General features: G+C 41.7%; 1 protein-coding gene across 5 annotated transcripts in view; it reads right to left on the bottom strand.

The window, feature by feature from the left end:
* Positions 1-6557: 6557 nt before the first annotated feature.
* Positions 6558-21099, bottom strand: part of LRRC8D (leucine rich repeat containing 8 VRAC subunit D) — a 122061-nt gene continuing 107519 nt past the window's right edge. For all 5 annotated transcript variants that reach the window (XM_080657574.1, XM_080657570.1, XM_080657573.1 and 2 more), the window contains exon 3: positions 6558-9502. In XM_080657574.1, the coding sequence (XP_080513700.1) occupies positions 6924-9500 (2577 nt within the window). In that variant the 5' untranslated portion in view covers positions 9501-9502 and the 3' untranslated portion in view covers positions 6558-6923. The remainder of the gene's footprint in view (positions 9503-21099) is intronic.

Genomic DNA, 21099 nt, shown 5'->3' with positions numbered 1-21099 from the left:
AACCAAGGCATGTTACCTTGTAGCTGCTTGTGCCCTTGACCAGAATCAAACCCCGGACTCATCAGTCCACAGGTCAACACTCTACCCACTGAGCCAAAACGACTAGGGCTCAACATAGGTTTCAAAACCTCTTTCTGAATTGCTGACAGAGCACCAGCCTGCTGTCCTGTAGTTGTCTGGTTGTAGGCACGCCTGAGTTTGAGATTGTATCTGCTGGTTACAACGTGGAACCAGATACGAGTTATCCTTCCTGAGTCAGTTTGTTTATCATCTCAGTGAGGCTAATGCCTTTCTCAGAGTGGTCTTGTGAGGAAGAGATTAAATACCGATTTAGCAGTGCCCCATTTCCTGCTGCCTAGGTGACCTTAGCAGATTGCCTAACCTCAGTTTCTTCATCTGTAATATGGGGAGAATTCACAGTAAGTCAAGTGCCCATGTAGCATAGTCTGACCTATTATATTGTCCTATCAACTTTCTAAGGTCTTCTTCCACCTTCAGAAAAGGAAACCTGAAGCAGAATCCCCTGAAAAAGTAGCAGTTACTTAGAATTGGTAAGTGGAAGGTGTGGTCTTGAATACGCATCAGCTACTTCTCAGACAGAGATGGAAACACAGTCGTCAACTGAATTCCCTGCCTACTGTGATGATAAATTAATAGCAAATTATATTTACACTCTGTTCATCTCCAGGGTACTCTAGGCACTGCGCTGACATAACCTCACAACATCATGGGGAACAGGAGAGGATGGGCAATTTCATCATCACCTTCAAGAAGATGAAGGGTTACTATCTGGATGGTGACCAGCTGTTTTCACGGCATCCAAAGCCAGGTAGAGAGCAGGCCTAAGTTGCAGGCAAGATTTGGGTGAACCCTTGAAGATCCATCTTGAAGAGGTTTCCATCCAGGCAGTCCAGCAGTTTTAAAGTACTGAATTATGTGGCTACTATTTATAGTTTTCCACTGGCAAACTGAAAGAAATATATTTCTTGACAGTTATCTATACAGCTTGGCTTAACACCTAGGTCAGTGGTCGGCAAACTGCGGCTTGCCAGCCACATGCGGCTCACGAGCTGTGGTTTGCTGCTCTGTTGACTAATGGGTTTGCCAACCACTGGTAGGGGCTTAATCACAAGGAACAACAGCTTGTAATTATTGGAATCGAGAGTCTAGGTCAGTGGTCGGCAAACTCATTAGTCAAGAGAGCGGCAAACTGCAGCTCACGAGCCGCAATTTGCCGACCACTGACCTAGGTGATTTCTTTGGGCAGGTCTTCCCCAGAAACTATTCCAGTCAACTACTTCATGCCAGGCTATTTGGCAGTTTCCAGGGACATTCTGAAAAGGCTCGAAATGGGCAGGTTATCCCATGGTTGAGTGAACTTGAAGCAGCTTACCCAGACTCAACCTGAAGGTTAAACCACGAAATGGGGTGTTTAGCTGCCCAGACTTGTGAAGGGTGTCTATGGGCTGAGCACGGTGCATATGTCATTAGGGCAGTTATAGGACCTTCGAAGCCTCAGGATTCTGGGAGAATGATATATATTACTACCACCTCTTCGAGCAGCGGACAATGGCACCCCTCCTTACTGTGGTTGTTATGGTTGCCAGCAGGAGCAAACAGGGGTAGAGGGACATGGAAGTTGGTTTAAGCCACAAGCACCAGCAAAACCCCAATTCTTCCCCAACTAGTGCTCCGCAAGAGGCTGATGGGAGCGGCAGAAACCAATGGTGGTGAAAACACTGGCCACCAGCACTTCCTCTTCCTAGTCCCAGCTCCTGATGATGACCAGCTGATTGGTCCATACGTGTGTTATTTAGGACGATGCTTCTCAAATTTTAACTTGCCTGTAAGTTACCTGCATTTCACCTGGTTAAAATATAGACTTTGATTCATTAGGTCTGGGGAGGAATCTGAGATTGTGCCTTTCTAAGAAGCCCCCAGGTGCTGGCCCCGCAGGGCAGTTTGAGTAGCAAGTCTTAACATGTATCAGACTTGCATGTATCAGAGCCCCCTCATCAAGAGCTATAAACAGCCCAGCCGGTGTGGCTCAGTGGTTGAGCATTGACCTATGAACCAGGAGATCACAGTTCAGTTCGATTCCCCGGGCGGGGCATATACCCGAGTTGTGGGTTTGATCCCTGCAGGAGGCAGCCGATCAATGATTCTCATCATTAATGTTTCTCTCTCTCTTGCTCTACCTTCCTCTCTGAAATCAATAAAAATATATATTTTTAAAAAGAGGTGTAAACAAGATAGTTTATGCCCTTTATGTAACCTTGCTCCTGGAAGTTGTCAGGAGCCCGGGCTGCTTCTGTTCTGCTGCTGGGCCATGCCTGGTCTGCACTGGATTCATTTCTTTCTCTGCAGTTTGACCAGCAAGAACGAGGCAGGGGACAGCATGCCCTTACCTTTAAGGCCCTGATCCAGAAATTGCACATTCCATTTCTATTCCCACTCTTTTGGCTAGAATTCAGTCACATGGCTATGTCTAGCCCCGAGTAATGGCTTTATACACATTTTATTCTGTGCCCCTAAGTGTCCACTGAAAATGCCATGGCCAAGGAATGAGAGAGTGCACATGAGGCCAGGCTAACACTCTGTCACAGTCAAGGGTAAAAAAAAAAAAAAAAAAAAAAAATTACAGCAGAATGTTGTTGAGTACTTACTATCTGCCAGACACAGTACCTAAAATAAATCACCTCATTCAATCTTCACAAAACATGCCATAGGTAGACAATATTATTATGGCCGTTTACAGATGAAACTGAGGCTTGGAGAAGTTAAGTAGCTTGCTTTGGTCATACAGCTGAGGCAGAGGCAGCGGCAGGATTTATATGCAGACACTGGCTCCAGAGCCTGGAATCTTAAAGATATAGAGACACCAGGCACTTGGAATCATCAGGGGCCCCACAGCAGGAGGGGAGGATAGCAGATCATGAGTCTATGAGACAAAACCTGCAGGACTACCTGGCCGGGTGGCTCAGTTGGTTAGAGTGGCATCCCATACACCAACAGGGTTTGACTCCTGGTCAGGGCACATATCTAGATTGCAGGTTCTATCCCTGGTTGGGGTATATATGGGAGGCAATGGATCATTCTCTCACAGCAATGTTCCTCTCTCTCTCTCTCACTGCTTCTAAGATCAATAAGAAAAACAAAATAACCCCTCCCCCCCACAAAACCCAAAAACATATATCCTCGGGCAAGGATTAAAAAAACCATACCAAACCTGAAGGATTGACTAAGCAAAAAATCGTGTGCATTTCTACAAGACGATGCTTGCCTGTGAGAATTTATATGTTGTATTTTCAGGGTCAGAAGGATGAAGACAGGAAAAATACTCTACTTTGGACCTTTTAGATTTGTGAGCTAAGGGGCTTTTCCCCATGCTGGCAGCATGACTGTCGCCAGGCCAGCCCTGACTGAAGGCAAGGGTTTGTGGCCTGCTGTTCTGCCCCCTCCCCTGCGGCAGACACCACTCTGAACACCTGGTGCCGGTGTCCTAGGAGAGCCACAGCTGGCCAGGCCCAGCGGGGCCACAAAGGGGCCACTTCTTTGTGTCGCAGTCACAAGTTAGAGGACATTTAAAAACTGTTTTCCAGGGTTTCTTTCTTTTCTTTTTTTTACCCTCCTTTTTCTTTTCATGAAAGGGGCTTTTTGTTAGTACAGCCTTTGTTTGGAGATTCAGTTGATAAAGGGACCATTTTATTGGAATGAATTACTGACGCAAGTGCTGCCAGCAATCTTAGGGAGAGGACAGCACTCTGGCTTTTATTCAGCAAGGTGAAAGGGAACAACCACAGGGCGTCGGTCTCAAGGGCACTTGGGAGTCTGCTGCCATCAGCAACTTGGGAGTTTAGTTGCTGGTCAAAACAGAGTCCAGGGGAGGAAGTCAGAGAAAGTGGTCAAATGGTCAAGACTTGCAGGCCAGGACTTATAGAGAACGAACTCTTTCTACCTGTTATTAAATTGCCACTTCAGAGTATGTGGTCCCTGTAACACTTTCAGCTTATGTTAAAAAAATTCCCTGTTGAGCCAATTGAATGCTGAGGGAAAAAAGTCAAACAGGAAAAGTAAACCAGAAAATAATTTTCTTCAGAGGAAGCTCAAGGGCCTTTGAAAAAAGATATAAAAAACACTAGTTAGCCAAAACGTGTACATTCTGTGTCTCCCCCATGTCTGGTGTGTGCGGTGCCAACACGAATTTGTAAAGATACCTGGGTGGACAGTATATTTGGGCTCCTAATTTAATCTGCTGTTTTGTTGAAACTCCCAAGACGTAGCACATTTAAAGTCTGTTAGAGCAGTGGTCGGCAAACTCATTAGTCAACAGAGCCAAATATCAACAGTACAACGATTGAAATTTCTTTTGAGAGCCAAATTTTTTTAAACTTAAACTTCTTCTAACGCCACTTCTTCAAAATAGACTCGCCCAGGCCATGGTATTTTGTGGAAGAGCCACACTCAAGGGGCCAAAGAGCTGCATGTGGCTCGCGAGCCGCAGTTTGCCGACCACGGTGTTAGAGGAATCAGCATTCCCTAGGAAACTGCTTTTAGAATATTGTTACTTGCCAATAGTGGCAAGGAATGCAGCATTTAAATCAATTGACCATGAACTCTTCAGAGTTCAAGGAAATCATTAGGGGCTGATAAGGTGCACAGAAGTCTTGGTATGAGAAAAGGTACCCCTTGATATTGTTTGGAGGCATGTAACACCAATCAGTTCTAAGTGGCTGAACCCCAAGTACTGATTAAAAAACAGGTGCCTACAGGCAGCTGGCAGTGGCCAAGCGTTGGGATGTGGCACAGTCTCCAGCTCCTATGGTTCTCCCCTCTGAAAAGCCAGGCAAGCAAGCAGTGGGTGGCCTGCCACCTGTACCCTTCAAATACAACATGCTCTTGTTTTAAGAAAGGAAGACAAGCCTTCTAGTCTGTAAAGCAAGGATCATAAGATCTGGCCTCGTGATCTCACAAGCCAGACAGTGTGACATCCTTCTGAAAATGCTGTACCAATTTCTGGTGGTGGTATTAGCAAGCAGGGCAAACAGTGCCCTGTACGGCTGTGGGAGGGCAATGGCCAGGAGTGTTTATAGCAGAGTTTGTAAGTGCAAAACTTCCCTGAAGCCCCTCTTTAACTAACTTTGCCCCCATCCCAGCTGTTATCATTCATGCAGATTCTATAAACCTTCTGTGCTACAATCATAATCCATCATTTTGTATTATTTGCACCGAATCCCCAGTTCCTTGAACTGGCTAGGCACAGAGTAGGCACATAATCAATACTTGTGATTATATTAATGAATGCTGAGAGAAAAGGTATATACACAGGAGAGAATTTGTTCATCCCCCACATTTACCATTGCCTTCTGTCTAAACTTGGACTTTTAGAATCTTTCCCTCTATCTCAAGTCTTTCAGGAGAGGGAGTGGTTAGGATGCTGGAGCTGGGATCAGTTCCTCATTGAGCCACTGTGGCCACAGGCTTTTCGACTGGGGAGGATACTTCTCCAAGTACTTACAAGCTGTACAGCAGGTAAAGGTTCACCACCACTTGCAACAGGCCGGTATCCCCAGAGTTCAGTTCTTCGGGAGAAAAGCAGGGTTGTGAGTCCATCTTTTCATATTCCCTGCAACATCCTTCAAGCCATCGTAAGGTGTGACAAGAGAATGCCCAGAGTTTCATTAAGTGACTTGAGTCTTATGTAGAGAGGATACTACTTTGCCATCCAGAGTGCTAGACACTTATCTCTTGGAAAAACACTCCCCCAGAAAGGCCTATGAAATGCTTGCCAACCAAGACCTAAACAGGTGGCAGGGAAGTTTTTGATCTTCTGAAATGGATTTAGACACTTTATAAGTTAAATAAAGAAGGAAAGCTATAAATTAAAATGGACATTCTGCCAGCATTTCCCTGGGTATGACCCCTCCTGCCTGCAGACAAACACAGGAAATACAGCCTGTCACTAAAATGAATATGGAAAGTTAGGAGTTTTCCAACCCAATGAAGCACAAGTCCTTCCCACCCCTCCCCAACAGCAAACACAGGGCAAAAAATTAAATAAGACTTACTTTGATTCTGTGTTATCTTCCAAAAGGTGATAGACAGTGGAAGGTTGTTAATCATTAAGCCATTAAAAATTCTATGCTGGTTGTAATCAGACAAATTTATTTTTAAAAAACATTTTCTGTTTATTGGTAACCCTATATTATTAGTAGAAAAATGCACCATATAATCATAACTCCAGGCTATGGGAAAACAGCTATTACTAAGAGGAATGCTATTTTCTATTATTTTTTGTCATTATTTATTCTTTAAAAATAAACAAAGCTACACACCTTTACTGTATGCTAGACTTTTGAGAGTGTAAAATCTATAAAATGGGATTCTCAGAAACAGTTGTACCAGCCAAATATTTTAAGAAGTGCTTTTTTGAGGTGCTTTAAATTAAAACAGGAAAGGAATCAATATTTCAGCAAATCTATATTTAAAAGCTTGGACCTGATATGTCTTTAGTGGTCTGAGTTAAAGCAAAGTAAATCAAGACACCTCAATAAAAGTGATATAGTAAGAAAATGTCAATTTAATCATTTACTTTAGCAGGCAAGCAATTTGTAAACATTCAGTAGCGGCAGCATCCAAGTTACAAACAATTTAAAAAGAAACCAAGATTAGTGATTATACTTTTTGCTTCCCTTTCCCCAAAAGAAAAAAAAAAAGGAAAGATTTGGAAATGAATGACTTAAAACACTACAAACATTGAACATTCAGTTATGTCTTCTATCAGCCTTCTATGCATCCTCTCTGTGTTTTATTTTTAAAGATGTGTCTACTCCTAAAACACATTATTTTGCAATAACTTGTACGTGAGCATTTGCAATCTAGGAAGTTGTTCCTGCACATGGATGTGCACGTATTATCTCAGTTTAAATCCCATTTGCAAAGGGAACATTTGTGTCTTGATTCAATGCTTCTTTGACTTCGAGTGGCAGGGTGTCAAAAAGGTGATCTTCCACAACAAGCCCGCTTTTCTTGAGCAGGCGACACTGGCCCAGCTGGGCTGGCAGGCGGTCCAAGCAGTTGCCCTTCAGCTCCAGCTGGGTGAGCTGGGAGAGCTGACCAATTTTGTCTGGGAGGGAAGAGATGCAGTTTTGCCCCAGATTCAAAGTCCTCAACTTCACGCATTTAAACAATTGTTTTGGCAGGAGGTCCACTTTGTTCCCAGTGATATGCAAATGCTGCAGGTTCTGAAGCAATCCTATTTCTACTGGAATCATTGAAATGTTGTTGTAGCTTACATCTAAGCATCTGAGTTTCTGTAAACTAAACACTGCCACTGGTAAGGATTCGAGCTTGTTGTTGGAGAAATAAAGTGACTCCAAGTTTTTGACATGGGTAATGGAGGGAGGAATGGTAACAATTTTATTATGCCATAATTTCAAACAAGTCAGTCGTTTTAGATGCTGGAAACTGATGATTTCTTCAATTGTGCGTATGTTGTTTGATTTTAAATCCAGTTCCTGTAAATTAGAAAGGCTGAAAATTGCATGTGGAATTCTCTCTAGCTCACAGTTCTGGAGCTCGAGCTCGGCGACATTCATCATTTTCTTAAGGCTGTTCAGTACCAAGAGTTTAGTGCCGTCATTATGAATGACTAACTTTGTAAGATGTGGAGCCACATCTGTGATGTTGGAGGGAACTTTGGTCAAATTGCTCTTCACGTTGAGAATCTTAAGGTGCCGCAACTCTCGGAGAGATTCAAGTCCTATCATCTTATTGTTTTCAGAGTTCAAATTGCCTATCAAGTACAACTCTCGAAGGTTTTTGAGCAAATAGACCCAGGCAGGAATTTCAGCCACATCAGTGAACTTCACGTGAAGGCATCTCAAGTGATCTCGGAGAAAGCTAAACGCAGTCTGTTCCACTTTCGCAGGGCAGTGGCAGAGGTGAAGTTCTTGGAGATTAGTCATTTGAGAAATCTTAGCAGGAATTTTAGCTTCTGGAATCAGTTCAAGTTTGAGCACATCCAGGTCTGTGAGGTCAAAGACAGCATCAGGCACGCCCGACAGCATAAACAGATGCAGCTCCTGCTTGTCCTGGGCGTTGCGTGACACATGCTGCCTGAGTTTTTCAAATGTCCACTCGTGGTTCAAACTAATTTCCCTAAGTTTATTTTCACTGACTTCTGACAAGAACACACCGAAACGCTTGGAATACAGCTGGTCGTACTGGTCTACCATGTGCAGAAGGAACGCGAAATCGTTTTTTACATCTGGAATGTCACTGAAACTGCTCTCTTCTCGGACTTTTTCAAAAGAATATTCTTTCAAAGGTATCCTGAATAACCAGAAGAGAGTGTAGAGGCAGATAAAACCGTACACACAAATAATGGATATGTAACTGATGAGAAGCTTTTTCAGCATATAAGCCATGTTGTGGGTGCACTCAAAAACCTCATAACCGGTCAGGTGCTCAACTTTCGGCTTGCAGACGTGTTCAAAGCTGATAGCATTGACGAAGTTTGCTGTATAGCAGAGGATAAAAATGAACTTGGCAGTTTTGATAACTGTTTGGACCACATACAGTTTATAGATCAAGTCACTGTCTTCCACATGGGCACGGAACTTCCTCACTTTCTCAAACAGGGCCTTGGCCTGTTCTCCGTCTTTTTTATCCAGGATGGTCATGCTAGGGACTTCAATCACGGGCTTCTCGGCCGAAAATTTGAAGCCAGTTTTGTTGATCATCGGGGTACTGGCGCTGGGACTCCCTTCATCACTGCTGGTGGACACATGCTTTGGTAGAGTCTGGGCACCTGTTATTCTCTGCTTGTTTTCCTCCGAGTCTTCACATGCTGTCTCAGACAGCGCTTTTGTAGTCCAAGGAGATTCAAAGCACTTTCCTAATATTGAAACAAAATGTTCTACTTTCGAGCATGTTTTGGGATATTTGAACCAAAAGTTGCTACTGACCATGAGAATAATAGTATGTATAAGAGCAAGGTATGGAAAGTACTTAGAATACCATGGAAGGGCCAGATGGTAACACATTTGATTAATAAATACATATTGCTGAAAATCCAAGTTTGTTTTCCGGCCTGTTGGATCTCTCTTCTCTTTCTTTGCCTCCTGATTTGGAACTGTGGGATCTGGGTGAGGATATCTGGCTCTGAGAGGTATGTCAGGTGTCACAGCAGATGTGTCAAAGGAAATGTCACTTGTCACCCGCTCATGTTGGTCTTGGTCAGTGGTTGCTTCCATCTTCGGGATATTGGTGGTAACGTCGACATTTCCTGGTGGTGTCTGTGCCTTTGAATTTACAGGAGATGGCAATACTGGCAAGCAGACCACCTGATCTTTGGTAAGTTGCATGGTTCCTGCAAAGATGGCTACCATCAGCATAACGACAGCCAGGTAATCCATAAACACGTCCCACCATGGTTTCAGGATTCGGTAAGTTGGCTGAATGTCATTAAGCGAAGCAACTTCTGCAAGGGTAAACATTCCTAGAAAACAAGCAAACAAAAGGCATGATTATAGAGATGCATGTGAAAGCATTATGTGAGAAAAACCTTTCACTTGCTCCACACTGTTTTCTTATCCTTTTATCCAAGACAGGTATGGTAGAAAATGAACTTAAAAGGAAGATCATTGAGAAAAATGGTGGTTTGTTGTACTAGCTCTTTTCCCCTAGCCCACAAGGATAAAAAAAAAAAGGGGGGGGGGCAGTAAATTGCCTTCTAGGTAAGAAATAATGATAGTCTGCACTAGGTCTATGGTGGTTAGAGTAGAAAGCAGGGGGTAGAAATTGGAGAGCTATTTATTTAGGAGACAGAATTGGAAGATCTGTAACTTACTGGACCTTGAAGAAGGATATGAGAACAGGATGGTATCTGTTGTGGACTGGACTGATTTAAGGTTGAGACTGAAGTTCTTAGGCAGAGGGGTGGGATGATTTCTACTGTACAAGCCAAAATGAAGAGTCTGTATATACCATTAAACTCTGGATAGCCTGTGGACCAGTCCCAGGCCTACCACTTACAAATGGTGTGATTCTCCAAGGCTTATATTTTTCATCTGTAACAAGGGGATAACTGCTAAGGGTTGCTGGAAAGCTTAAATTAAGACATGATTGCAAAGCTCTTAGCACAACATCTGGCCACAAGTATTTGTTAGCTCTTTACATTAGCTCCTACCACCCTGGTGGAAATGTCCCACGGATGGCTGAAATTAAGGGTGTAGAGTGTAAGAGGAGTCTTAGTCTATATACTTGAGATTTATCAATATATGCAGCTGAAACTCTGGCCCTTATTGTAGCACCAATGGAAAACATGTGGAATGAGAAGAGGGCCAAAGACACAGGTGGGCATGGAATGATCAGCGATGGCACTAAGTCAGGACTAATGAGACCTTTAATCTCTGCCAAAGCTGATGACCCCAGCAGTAATGAAGAGAATTATGGTGCCAGAACACTAAAAAATGTGGGTGCCATTTACTAATAGCTGCCAGCATTACAGTCCTGAAACTGGTTATACAAATAATATGGTATAAGGACAATCCTTCTGGAAGTAACCAAGAAAAACGTAATGCTTATAGTGACAAGTAATGGGACTGGGCTTCTGTAATCATGGATGGAAGACAAATTATATCTTCTTGAATTTGAAAATTTCAACTTCTTGAAAAACAACATTACCCCATTCTGCTTCCTCAGGAAGTTCTTAGGTTCCAATAATCATATAAAAAAGGATTTACATAACTAATATAAAACAAAAAGTTAAAAAGCAAGGAGAGTACCCAAGGTTCTGGGAATGCACTTATTTTTTGAATAAAGGACGGAAGATAGATTTTTATCTATGCATGCAAAAGTTGCCCCAAGTGCCGTGTAGAAAAGAATTCTGAGGCTGACGCTTGCTTCAGTGGGAAGCAGTATTATGATTGATTACTGGTGTCTCTCCTGGAATGACAAAATGGAGAGTGGTGGCATTAGCACTTTTATTCTGCTTGTTCTATTTTATATTATGTCTTATTTTCTCTGAAACTTCCCCACACAACTAGTACTTTACAGAGCAGGTGCATAGTATTTCTTAATAAAAGACAACAAATATCTTTTTCATTATAATAGCAATTCTGATATGATAAGTTATTGTTTAAGTGAAATATTTTTTTATGTACTCAGGTAAACACAAACCCAACAACTCTGAACACTTCTCAACTACTGAGTTGTACTTCTATTTTCTGAAAATTGCTAGGAATTGCATCTCCAGACTTCAGGGCTTATGTGTGAAATGCCTGGCACCCAGTCTTTGTAAGAAATTACTGTAGAGGTGGGACAAAGAAAAAGAAATATGTGTACCCCAGTAGAGTAAGTGGCAGATAACATCCCCACAGGAATCTTGCTTATGAGTGGGTTGGGAATTTAAGCAGGAAGCAAGGCTATTAGAATGCACGGTGGGCCAATTAATGAGAAACAGTTCCACCATGTGCCACGTGAGCTCTTTAGTCCCTGTCTAGCAGTACAACACAGCACTCAGCCAGAGGTTACAGAATGATTCTTGCTTCATGTATAGAAACTGGAGAACACACCTCACTCAGGTGTATTCCTTGGAAAAAAAAAACAAAAAACTTTGTATGGTCACACCATACAAAGGAACCACAGTTTTAAAGGTCTGTCAATATGGATGCTGGAAAAAATAGATTTTTGGAGGCACATATTTCTTTCTAATGTGATTTTTCTTCGCTCTTCAAATAGCTGTACTGGGCTCTAGAGAAGCCAGGATGTTTGGTTTGGAGGCTGAGGGAGCAGGGAATTTTCAAAGTCACTGTACTGAGAATGTTGGTTACTTATCTATTAAGCCTTGATTATTACAACTGGTTTCTCTGCCTCCAGCCTTGATCTCCTTCAACCCACCTTTCACCTGCTGCTGGTCCTTCGGGGAAAACCCCTCTCCTCTCCAGACTCCCTGCTCTAGGTTGATAACTTCTTCCAGTTTCTCCAACCAGCCATTCTTCCTACACATTGTTTCCTCTACCTGGAACACTCCCTCCCCACACTCCTCTATGAGGCTATCAGGTTCCTGTCACTTTTCCCAAGAAGCCCTCACTGACCCCTTGTCTGGGTGAGGTGCTTCTCTGCACCTCCACCCATCACAGCCCTTATCACTCTGTGGTAGAACCAACTGTGTACCTTTCTGACCCCCACTAGATTCAAATTCAATGAGGACAGGGACCTTGTTCCTCTCCTTTATTGCTATGTAGCAATGCCTGACACAATCGATGAAAGAATGTATGAACTCCTGGCAATCATATTCAGCATTATCATCATCATTATCAACATTCTTCAAGAACATTTATTAACTATCTCCATAGGGTATTGGGCAGAAGAGCATTTTCTTAAACTTCATTGCCACCACAAAGCAACCTGGGCCCACACAAGAAAACTCCAAGATAGGCCTCCGAATAAAAACAAATACCTAAAGAACCCTACAGCAGAGAAATTGTGTGGTCCCTGTAACCAGTGACATTGTACAGCTGTCAAAGCTTTGATGGTGGTTTTCAAACACTTCATACTCGGGACAGGCTTTGTTTCCAGGAGAGAGAGGAGGAAGAAGAAAGAGGTAAAAGACTTTCCCAGAGGAAGCAGAAAGAGGTAAAAGACGGGGGCAGAGAACACAGTAGTGGAGTACTGTATCTTCACACCAAACCCCAACAGTTGCCAGCTCAGCCCTCCATATCCCAGAGGTGTCAAGAGCTGAACAACAGAGCCCAGCTTCTGAAGACTGCAGCCTTAGAGGGGCCCTCTTCCAGCACACCGTCTACTCTGCACTCCCCACCAAGGTGTGTGCCCCTGCCATCTCCTCCAGCCAATCCCTTTTCTCTTTCTGCCCAACTCTTACTTATTCTTCAAGTTCCACCTCAAGCACTGCCTCCTTCTCCCAGCTCCTATCGTCCTATGTAATAATAACCTGTTCCAATGTTGGTCTCCTCAATGAGATCTGGAGCCCCTGGGAGCAGACACTATGTCTTATTTGCCTTTGTATACACCATGCCCTACTCTCCCCCGGAAAACAGAGAGGGCATTTAGTGATGGTGATGATGGTGATGATGATGAAAGCAGCTATCATTTATCACCTTCCTTCTATGTACCACCCCTGTAAAAGGACCTTTACATCTGATATAATCCCCTGCTTTTGTGCATTCTGCATTTCTGAAAATGAATGTATTAAAGGTTAGTTTTAGGTTTTGGGGCTGAGGGAATAGTCCTATTTCCAAAATGCCATGCAATATTATAAAATCCACCAGAACTCCTAAAATTAAAAGGACAGATAATACCAAGTGCTGGCCAGGCTGCAGAACAATCAGAACTCTTCGACATTGCTGGTGGGAGTGTGAAGTGGTGTAATCATATTGGGAAACTTTGGGGTCAGTATCTACTAAAACTGCACATATGCATACTCTATGACCCAGCAGTTCTTCTGCTAAGTATAGACCCATGAGAGAAATACATATACTAATCAAAAGACATGTAAAAAGCATTCCCAGTAACACCATTTGCTACAGCCCTAAACTGGAAGCTATCCAAATGCCCATCAACAGTAGAACAGAAAATAAAATGTGGAATATTCACAAAATGGAATATTGGGCAGCAATGAGGCTCAATGATCTGGTTACATGCACATGGGTGTGTTCATTTTATAAAATGCCATCTGCACACTTAGACTATGTGCCTTTTTTTAAAAAAAATATATTTTATTGATTTTTTACAGAGAGGAAGGGAGAGGGATAGAGAGTTAGAAACATCAATGAGAGAGAAACATCGATCAGCTGCCTCCTGCACACCCCCTACTGGGGATGTGCCCGCAACCAAGGTACATGCCCTTGATGGGAATCGAACCTGGGACCCTTGAGTCCCCAGGCCGACGCTCTATCCATTGAGCCAAACCGGTCAGGGAGCCTTTTTTTTTTTTTTTTTTTTTACTATGTTATGCTTCAACTCCAATATTATTTCAAAAAAATGTAATAAAAGAAGCTGCAGCAGAAAAAGCTGCCCTAGAAATGTGCTGCGACATCAGACTGAGGCTTTGCCTCACCCCCATCCCAAGGTACACCCAGGCGGGCTGGGGTCACAGGTCAAGGAGCCTGTGCTTTTCCTCTGGTGGCCTCCCCCTTGCTATCTATCTCTCCAGCCCGAGAGAAGAGGCCCGCTCTCTATGGAGGACAAGGAACTGAAGCTGTCACAGAAAAGAGGTGTGGAGGTATGTATGTACAAGATACAAAAGCTCCGGCTGCTCACCCGTGAATATATTCAGATGGAACGCAAGTGGAACTCTGCCTGAATTCCATCTGACGTTCACAACATTACTCGAAGATGCCAAAGCGTTACTTTCCCTTGACAGATAAAGAAATAAGCTCGCAGGAGTTAAGTTGTGGAAGTCAAATAATTAGTGGTGGAGTCTGGACTTAAAATCTCATTTAAGGCCAAACGACATGTTCTTTCTACCAGATTACACTGCGTCTCTTCTTTACTTGTCATGTTAGCAGTGCTTTAAGTTTGCAAATTACTTTCCTATAAAATATCTCAACTTATTCTCACAATAACTGAATGAACTAGGCATTATCATTGCCCAAAGTATGAGGAGACCTGAGGCACAAACAGCTTAAATGACCTTCCTGAGCTAATTAAGTGAGAGAGCTAACAGAACCTTTCTTCTCCCAGTCTTTTTCTCTACCACACAGTCATCCAATGGCTGTTCTGTTGATTAAGGGCTGGCTGTGGAAGGACTGACCTTCTCACTGTAATGCTTAGCTTTGAGGACACAAAGGAATTAAGTTATATAATCATCACCTTCCCTTGGACGACCTTTCATGATATTCACTCAGAACTCAAGAAAACCATGAGCTGGTTGCCATGGTGGGGAATACAGAAATGATGTAGCCTAGCCCTTGCCCTCAGCAAGCCCCCAGTCTAATGGGAGGTGAAAAGCAGTTACACGTGCTATTCCAACATGGTAAGAAAGTCGCTCTGACCTGGTTAATAAAAGTATAGGAGAGGCATAGGACTGGGCAAACGTATGGCTGCATTTGGTAACTGGGAGGGTTTCACAGAGAGATGGTTTTTAAGCTGACACCTGAAGGAGGGGGAATCTTCATGAAGTGATGGGGAAAGTAAGGAATACAATTTTGGCAGAAAAAATGGCAAATGCCAAGGCATAGAGTCAGGAAAGAAATTATGTGTTATAGAAACTGAGTGAATTAGGCATTATCATTGCCCAATAGTATGAGGAGACCTGAGGCACAAACAGCTTAAATGACCTTCCTAAGCTAATTAAGTGAGAGAGCTAACAGAACTTTTCATCTCCCAGTCTTTTTCTCTATCACACAGTCATCCAATGGATGTTCTAATGTTACCCACTATATTAGTATAGTATGTCCTCCTATAGCTATCACATTTTGTGGGTACATCAACAGATAGAAACTAAGGCATGGATGATTTACCTGCAGTCTTAAGGAAGTGTGGGGGGCGGGGGTTGGTGGTGCGTAAGGCAGGAAACCCGTACTTTTCTACAATGTCAGCCACACAAGCTCTTATTTCTAACAAGGGACTTCAATTAATGTGTGTTATCCTATTTGACTCATCAAAAGCTGGGTAAAAACTTCCTACCTCCCCCAGGGGGTGTTTCAACCATCAGCTGAATTAAAGACACAGTAGCACTTTGAAAAAAAAAGTTGCTTTTCATATAATGTGTACTAGTATGAGTGCGTGTACATAGTATATTAAATATATCCATATACTATTGTATATTAATACAATAATCACATCATGATCCTCAAATGACTTTCTAACATGAAAGTCAAGGGGAGGGCAGACCAGTATTTAGCTTTCCAAATCCTGTATCTTAAGGTTGGATCTCTTTAGTGAATCAGGCCCCAGAATGACTATAAATGGTTATCAGGGTATCTTTTCATTTATTTTGTTAACTTGAGGAAGGCACACTTAGTATATATTAGCTGCAGACATTCTTTGGGTTCTCCTTTATAACATGTCTGTTGCAAAGAACTTAAAGAATTACATTACCAGGAAGTGGATTTCACATTCTAGGGCACATGTGAAAACCAGCTTAATTTTCTTGTAAGCAAACATTTTTCAAGGAAGTCAAGGATGCTTTTTATACTAAACCTGAAAGGGGGAAGTTACTGGACTTTGGCTGGACAAGGATGAATCAGAAAATCAGAGATTGAATCTAAATTCTTTTATGATATATAATTCTGTTTTCTTATCAGAAAGTATGGCCATTAATAATGAAATAAACCAATAACCAACAGCCAAGTTCAAAATCAGATGCTATCTATGATGGTTGGATAACCCCATGAATATACTAAAAACACACTTTTATGGTATATCCATTATCCAAATGAAGCTGTTAAAATTTAAAAGCTAGATGTTAATCTTTATTTTACTGCTTAAACTGTCTTTTCAACAGAAATAGGGTAGTGAAAGTAGATAGGGCTTGTAGATATTTATGCCAGACTACATGCTAAGTTTTAATATGTTTTTAAATGATTGCTTTGTTGTTATAATTATATTGAACCGGTTCTGGAAAATTTCTTTTTTAGCAATTTACTTATCCTCACTGAGTATGCATGCCTCATCTATAAAATCTTGACAATACTCACCTTACAGGGTCATGTACTGAAAACACCCAGTTCAGGCTCTGACACAGAGTAGGCCCCCCTCAAGATCTTTGCTGAATTCTGATGGCAGAAAAAGAATCTCTGAGGAGAAAAGCAAGCCATCTTAATCAGTCTTTAACTGATGAGTAGGCCAATTTCTTGAATTTTGAACTAACATGTAACACTATGTTCATAGAAATAATCCTGAAATAAATGGTTGACAATGAAACTGTGAGTTCAATTTCATTAATTCTTTCAAAAATATTTCAATTAAAATTATGTTTTTTCAGGATGTGGCAAATTATATGAGAAAGAGCAGAGAACTTTTGATGCCAAAGAGACTTGGATTCCAATCTCTTTGTTCACATTTACTAGCAGTGTAAACCTGGGTAACTTAGTGTCCATTGGAAAACATATTGAGTTTATTGAGATGCAGCAAAATTCTAGCATCTAAACAGAAAAATATGATCACCTATTTTAAAACTTTAAAAAAATTAGTCCCAGCTGTACTAGAAGGTGTTCTTATCTCCCCATTACCCTCCCATACTCCCCACTCATGCCCTCACCCCCCTGTTGTCTGTGTCCATTGGTTAGGCTTATATGCATGCATACAAGCCTTTGGTTGATCTCTCCCCCTTACCTCCACCCTCCCCTACATTCCCTCTGAGGTTTGTGAAATGTTATTTAAAGAAAAGAGTTTAGGGTATAAAGAAGCAAATAGCTTGATTAAGCAATCTAATACATAAATTTTTCCCACATAGGTATGTGTTCCCTACTCAATCAAAAACCAATTTTCATTTTCTAAAATTGGCCTTTTAGGACAAACTGAGCAAATGGGAGAAGACCCAAGAGATTGGTGAGGATCAAATTCTCAAATCCTTCACTGAATAAGCCAAAGGAGAACAAACTCATAAAAAGGCAATAAATTACATCATCCCTATAAATTACCCTTTCTCAACATTCAATATAAACATAAGCATAAACACACTACATACACACACACACACACACACTCACACATGTATGTGCATACACACCCACCATAGTCAATTCAGATACTAATAATTCATATGGTAAAAAAAATAAATGCTTCAGATGCAAAATTAGAAAGAATCATTCAGCTTTTTCCAAAAGAGCTTTGTATTACTGGTATTATATAAGTATTAGCAGTTACGGACATTATAATTATGCAAGGTATTCTATAGCTGATATAATTCAATAGTGTTACTCCCTTATGAAAGATTATGATAAGAAATTATACTTTAAAAAATGGCTTTCTTCTAATACTACTTTGGTTTAGATACCTCAAAAATAATGGAAAAAATGTTTAGAGAAAAACACCCCAGATTTTACAAAGCACTTCTCATATAAAATCTACCAAAAGCAGATTTCACATTGGGCAAAATGCACCCATTTTGCTAATCTTCAAAAGCTTTTTATAAATCCATTCAATACCTGAAAGTAGAGGACTATAGAAAATTCAGAACTTGTGAAATATAAAAATAGCTTTACACACAAGTATATTTTAGTGCTTGTATTTTAGTACCTATTTGGGGGTTCTCCCCTAGATTACTGCTATTCATGTAAGCAAATTTACTTCAAAGCTAAGGAATAGAACTGTAAATACATTTTAGTAGATCTAAGACAAAACATCTTAGGAATGAACAAAAATGTGTTAATACACTGTTGTGAATGTTCTTGCTTTTTCTTCTGAATTCTAAAAGTGATGGCCCACATTTCAGAACTAGAAAATGAGATCCTGTTCATGAAACAATACAAAAGAGCCTCTAAATCAATGGCTTCCACATTTTATGCCACATACCGGAGTTTCTTCTACAAGTTATACTAGCATTCCCTTACCATGAACTCTGGCCAACAAAATTTCACAAATGCTTCAGTACCTACATATCTCATTTAGCATACCCCCTACTAGAAACTTCATTTTCTTCCACAAATATTTACTGAGTATCCTCTAGGTGCTAGATACAGGTTCGAGAAATAAGAAAGGGAATAATAATAATAATAATAATAATAATAATAATAATAATAAATCATAGCTGTCCTTACTGAGGAAGCAGCCTAGAGGAAATATTCAGACCAAGATAATAGGCAATGGTCTGATTAGCCCCTAAAAAGAGAATTGGCAACTAATGGACCTTATTCAAGGCTTCAGAAAAGCCCTAGCTGGTTTGGCTCAGTGGATAGAGTATCGGCCTGCAGACCAAAGGGTCTCGGGGGCGTGTACCTTGGTTGCAGGCTTCTCCCTGGTCAGGGCTTGTGCAGGAGGCAACCAATTGATGATGTGTTTCTCTTACATCAATGTTCCTCTCTCTCTGTCTTTCCCTCTCTCTTCCACTCTCTCTAAAAGATCAATGGAAAAATATCCTCGGGTGAGGGTTAAAAGAAAACACACCCAAAAAACAAACCAACAAGGCTTCAGAGAAACCACCCCAAGTTCACAGGGAAGCCTTTGGTCAGCACTTTATAATCCCAACTACCTTCAACCAGTTTTTGAGGCAGCCAATGGGACGTCTAAGAGGAGATTTGCATTTCTCAATTCCCTGCTTTTTTCCAGCTGTATGATAAACATCTTAGACCAAAACTTAGACCATTTTCCTTTTTAAGTTTACATACCTTTAATATGGTTTCTCTAGAGTATGACTGGCACGTGTCTGAAATTGGGCTAAAAAAAGTGAACCGGAATGGAGCTCCCTGACATCCTAAGCAACTTCCCATGGTCCCGGGGAGTTTGCCGCATTCTCTTCCGAACACCTTTGGGACAGAAACCCATGGATATCTGCTCTGCATACGGACCACCAAGAGCCTCCCAGTCCTTATTCCTGGTTTGTAAAGATTGCTAGAAAGCACCTGAGTCCCTTGCCCTGGTGCTCATCTTACTAACTCCCCAAAAAACTTCTCAGAGTTAGTAAGAGATACTCAGATATCAAAACAACATACATTGGATAAGTAGCAAATTTAGTTAAAAAGTCTCCGAATACTCGGCAGTTGTTAGGAGATCCTAGCCTAGGACTGAAAACAAATGCAGAGTTAGACAATGGCTGCTCCTGAGCCTTGCCCCTGTCTGCCTGTCTTCCTTTACCCTTCACCTGGGTCAAAATTTCTAACCTAAAGGGAGGAGAGTTTCTTTTATCTGCATCTGCATGTCCCAGGCCTGGCAAAGGACAAGCACTTAATAAATGTTTGTAATAGAATAAATCTCCCAGACCTATAACAGCATTCTAGGAGAATGTGCAGAAGGCACTGAACTTGTGAGCCAAATACTGTCACTATCAATTACAGAGACATATAAGGTCACTATTAATTATGCCAAAGTCAAAACGATCAGCTCTGACAGGCATTCTTCAATGTCCAGACAGACAATGCTATAAAACTCTTTGAAATAGGTTATTCTGAAGGAAACTCATTCTGATAGATCATCTGCATGCAATCTGGCTCACAATGAAACATTCTACCAGAAAACAAAGACAAAGGTAAGTTTGGGCACACCCTCACCAGAAGATAAGACCACGATCTGAACAGCACCATTTCAGCACACAGCCAGGTGACCTGTGGGGGTGGGGTGGGGGGCGGGGAGGAGGGGAGGAGAGTGCTCCAGAGAGGCAGACTCCCTGCAACAGGGAAGCTGCCAGAGCCTCAGGCCTTCCTTCTCCTTGTCCTCACGGAGTTTCCTGCCCTTTCGCAAAAGTTCTGACCGTATCTAACTCTTTGTGCACAGTTTACTGGAGTCAATAAACACTTAAATCAGAATACCGTATCCAAGTGTTGAGCAAGTGCCCAGAACCTGGTAAGTGCTCAATAAATTTGGCTGCTGCTATTATTTATCGCGTTGAAGAAGCCGTTTTATATACAAGAACCGGATAAAAACTCTTCTTGACCACTTGGTGCTAAGAGAGGTTTGTCTTTTGTGTGTACTGTTATAAAGAGCCATGGAATCCAGATGTTCTCCACTTACTTTTGGCTTCCAAGATATTCGGCTAAATTTTATGCAGACATTATAAGCCTAACCCTTAGCCTGAGTCTTCATTTAGTTATTCACTTACTCATCCCTCCATCCATAAAATACTATATACCGTATACTCAAGTGTAAACACGATGCAAATTCCTGGAGAAAACATGGTAAACAAACTGAGACACATTTCCTTTCTCACAGACAGCACCGCGAGGGTGGGAAATATTTATGAACTGAATATATGAAATGGTCAACTGAGAAGAGGTACCAAGAAGAGGGACAGGCTGAGGCAGATTAGCTGTGCAATGGAAGAAGACTCAACTTCCGGACCCCTCTCTTTCAAAAGCCCCCTTCAAGGCCCTGCACCTTTCTTTTATAATCCTCACCTGAAGGATATGCTGAGAGAGAGAGAAACATTGACTGGTTACCTCCTGTAAACACCCCTACTGGACACCTAGGTATGTT

This window comes from Plecotus auritus (assembly GCF_963455305.1).
Source record: "Plecotus auritus genome assembly, chromosome: 2".
NCBI lineage: Eukaryota > Metazoa > Chordata > Mammalia > Chiroptera > Vespertilionidae > Plecotus > Plecotus auritus.
The sequence above is the reverse complement of the archived record's forward strand: the minus strand, read 5'-3'. Positions and strand labels throughout refer to the sequence as shown.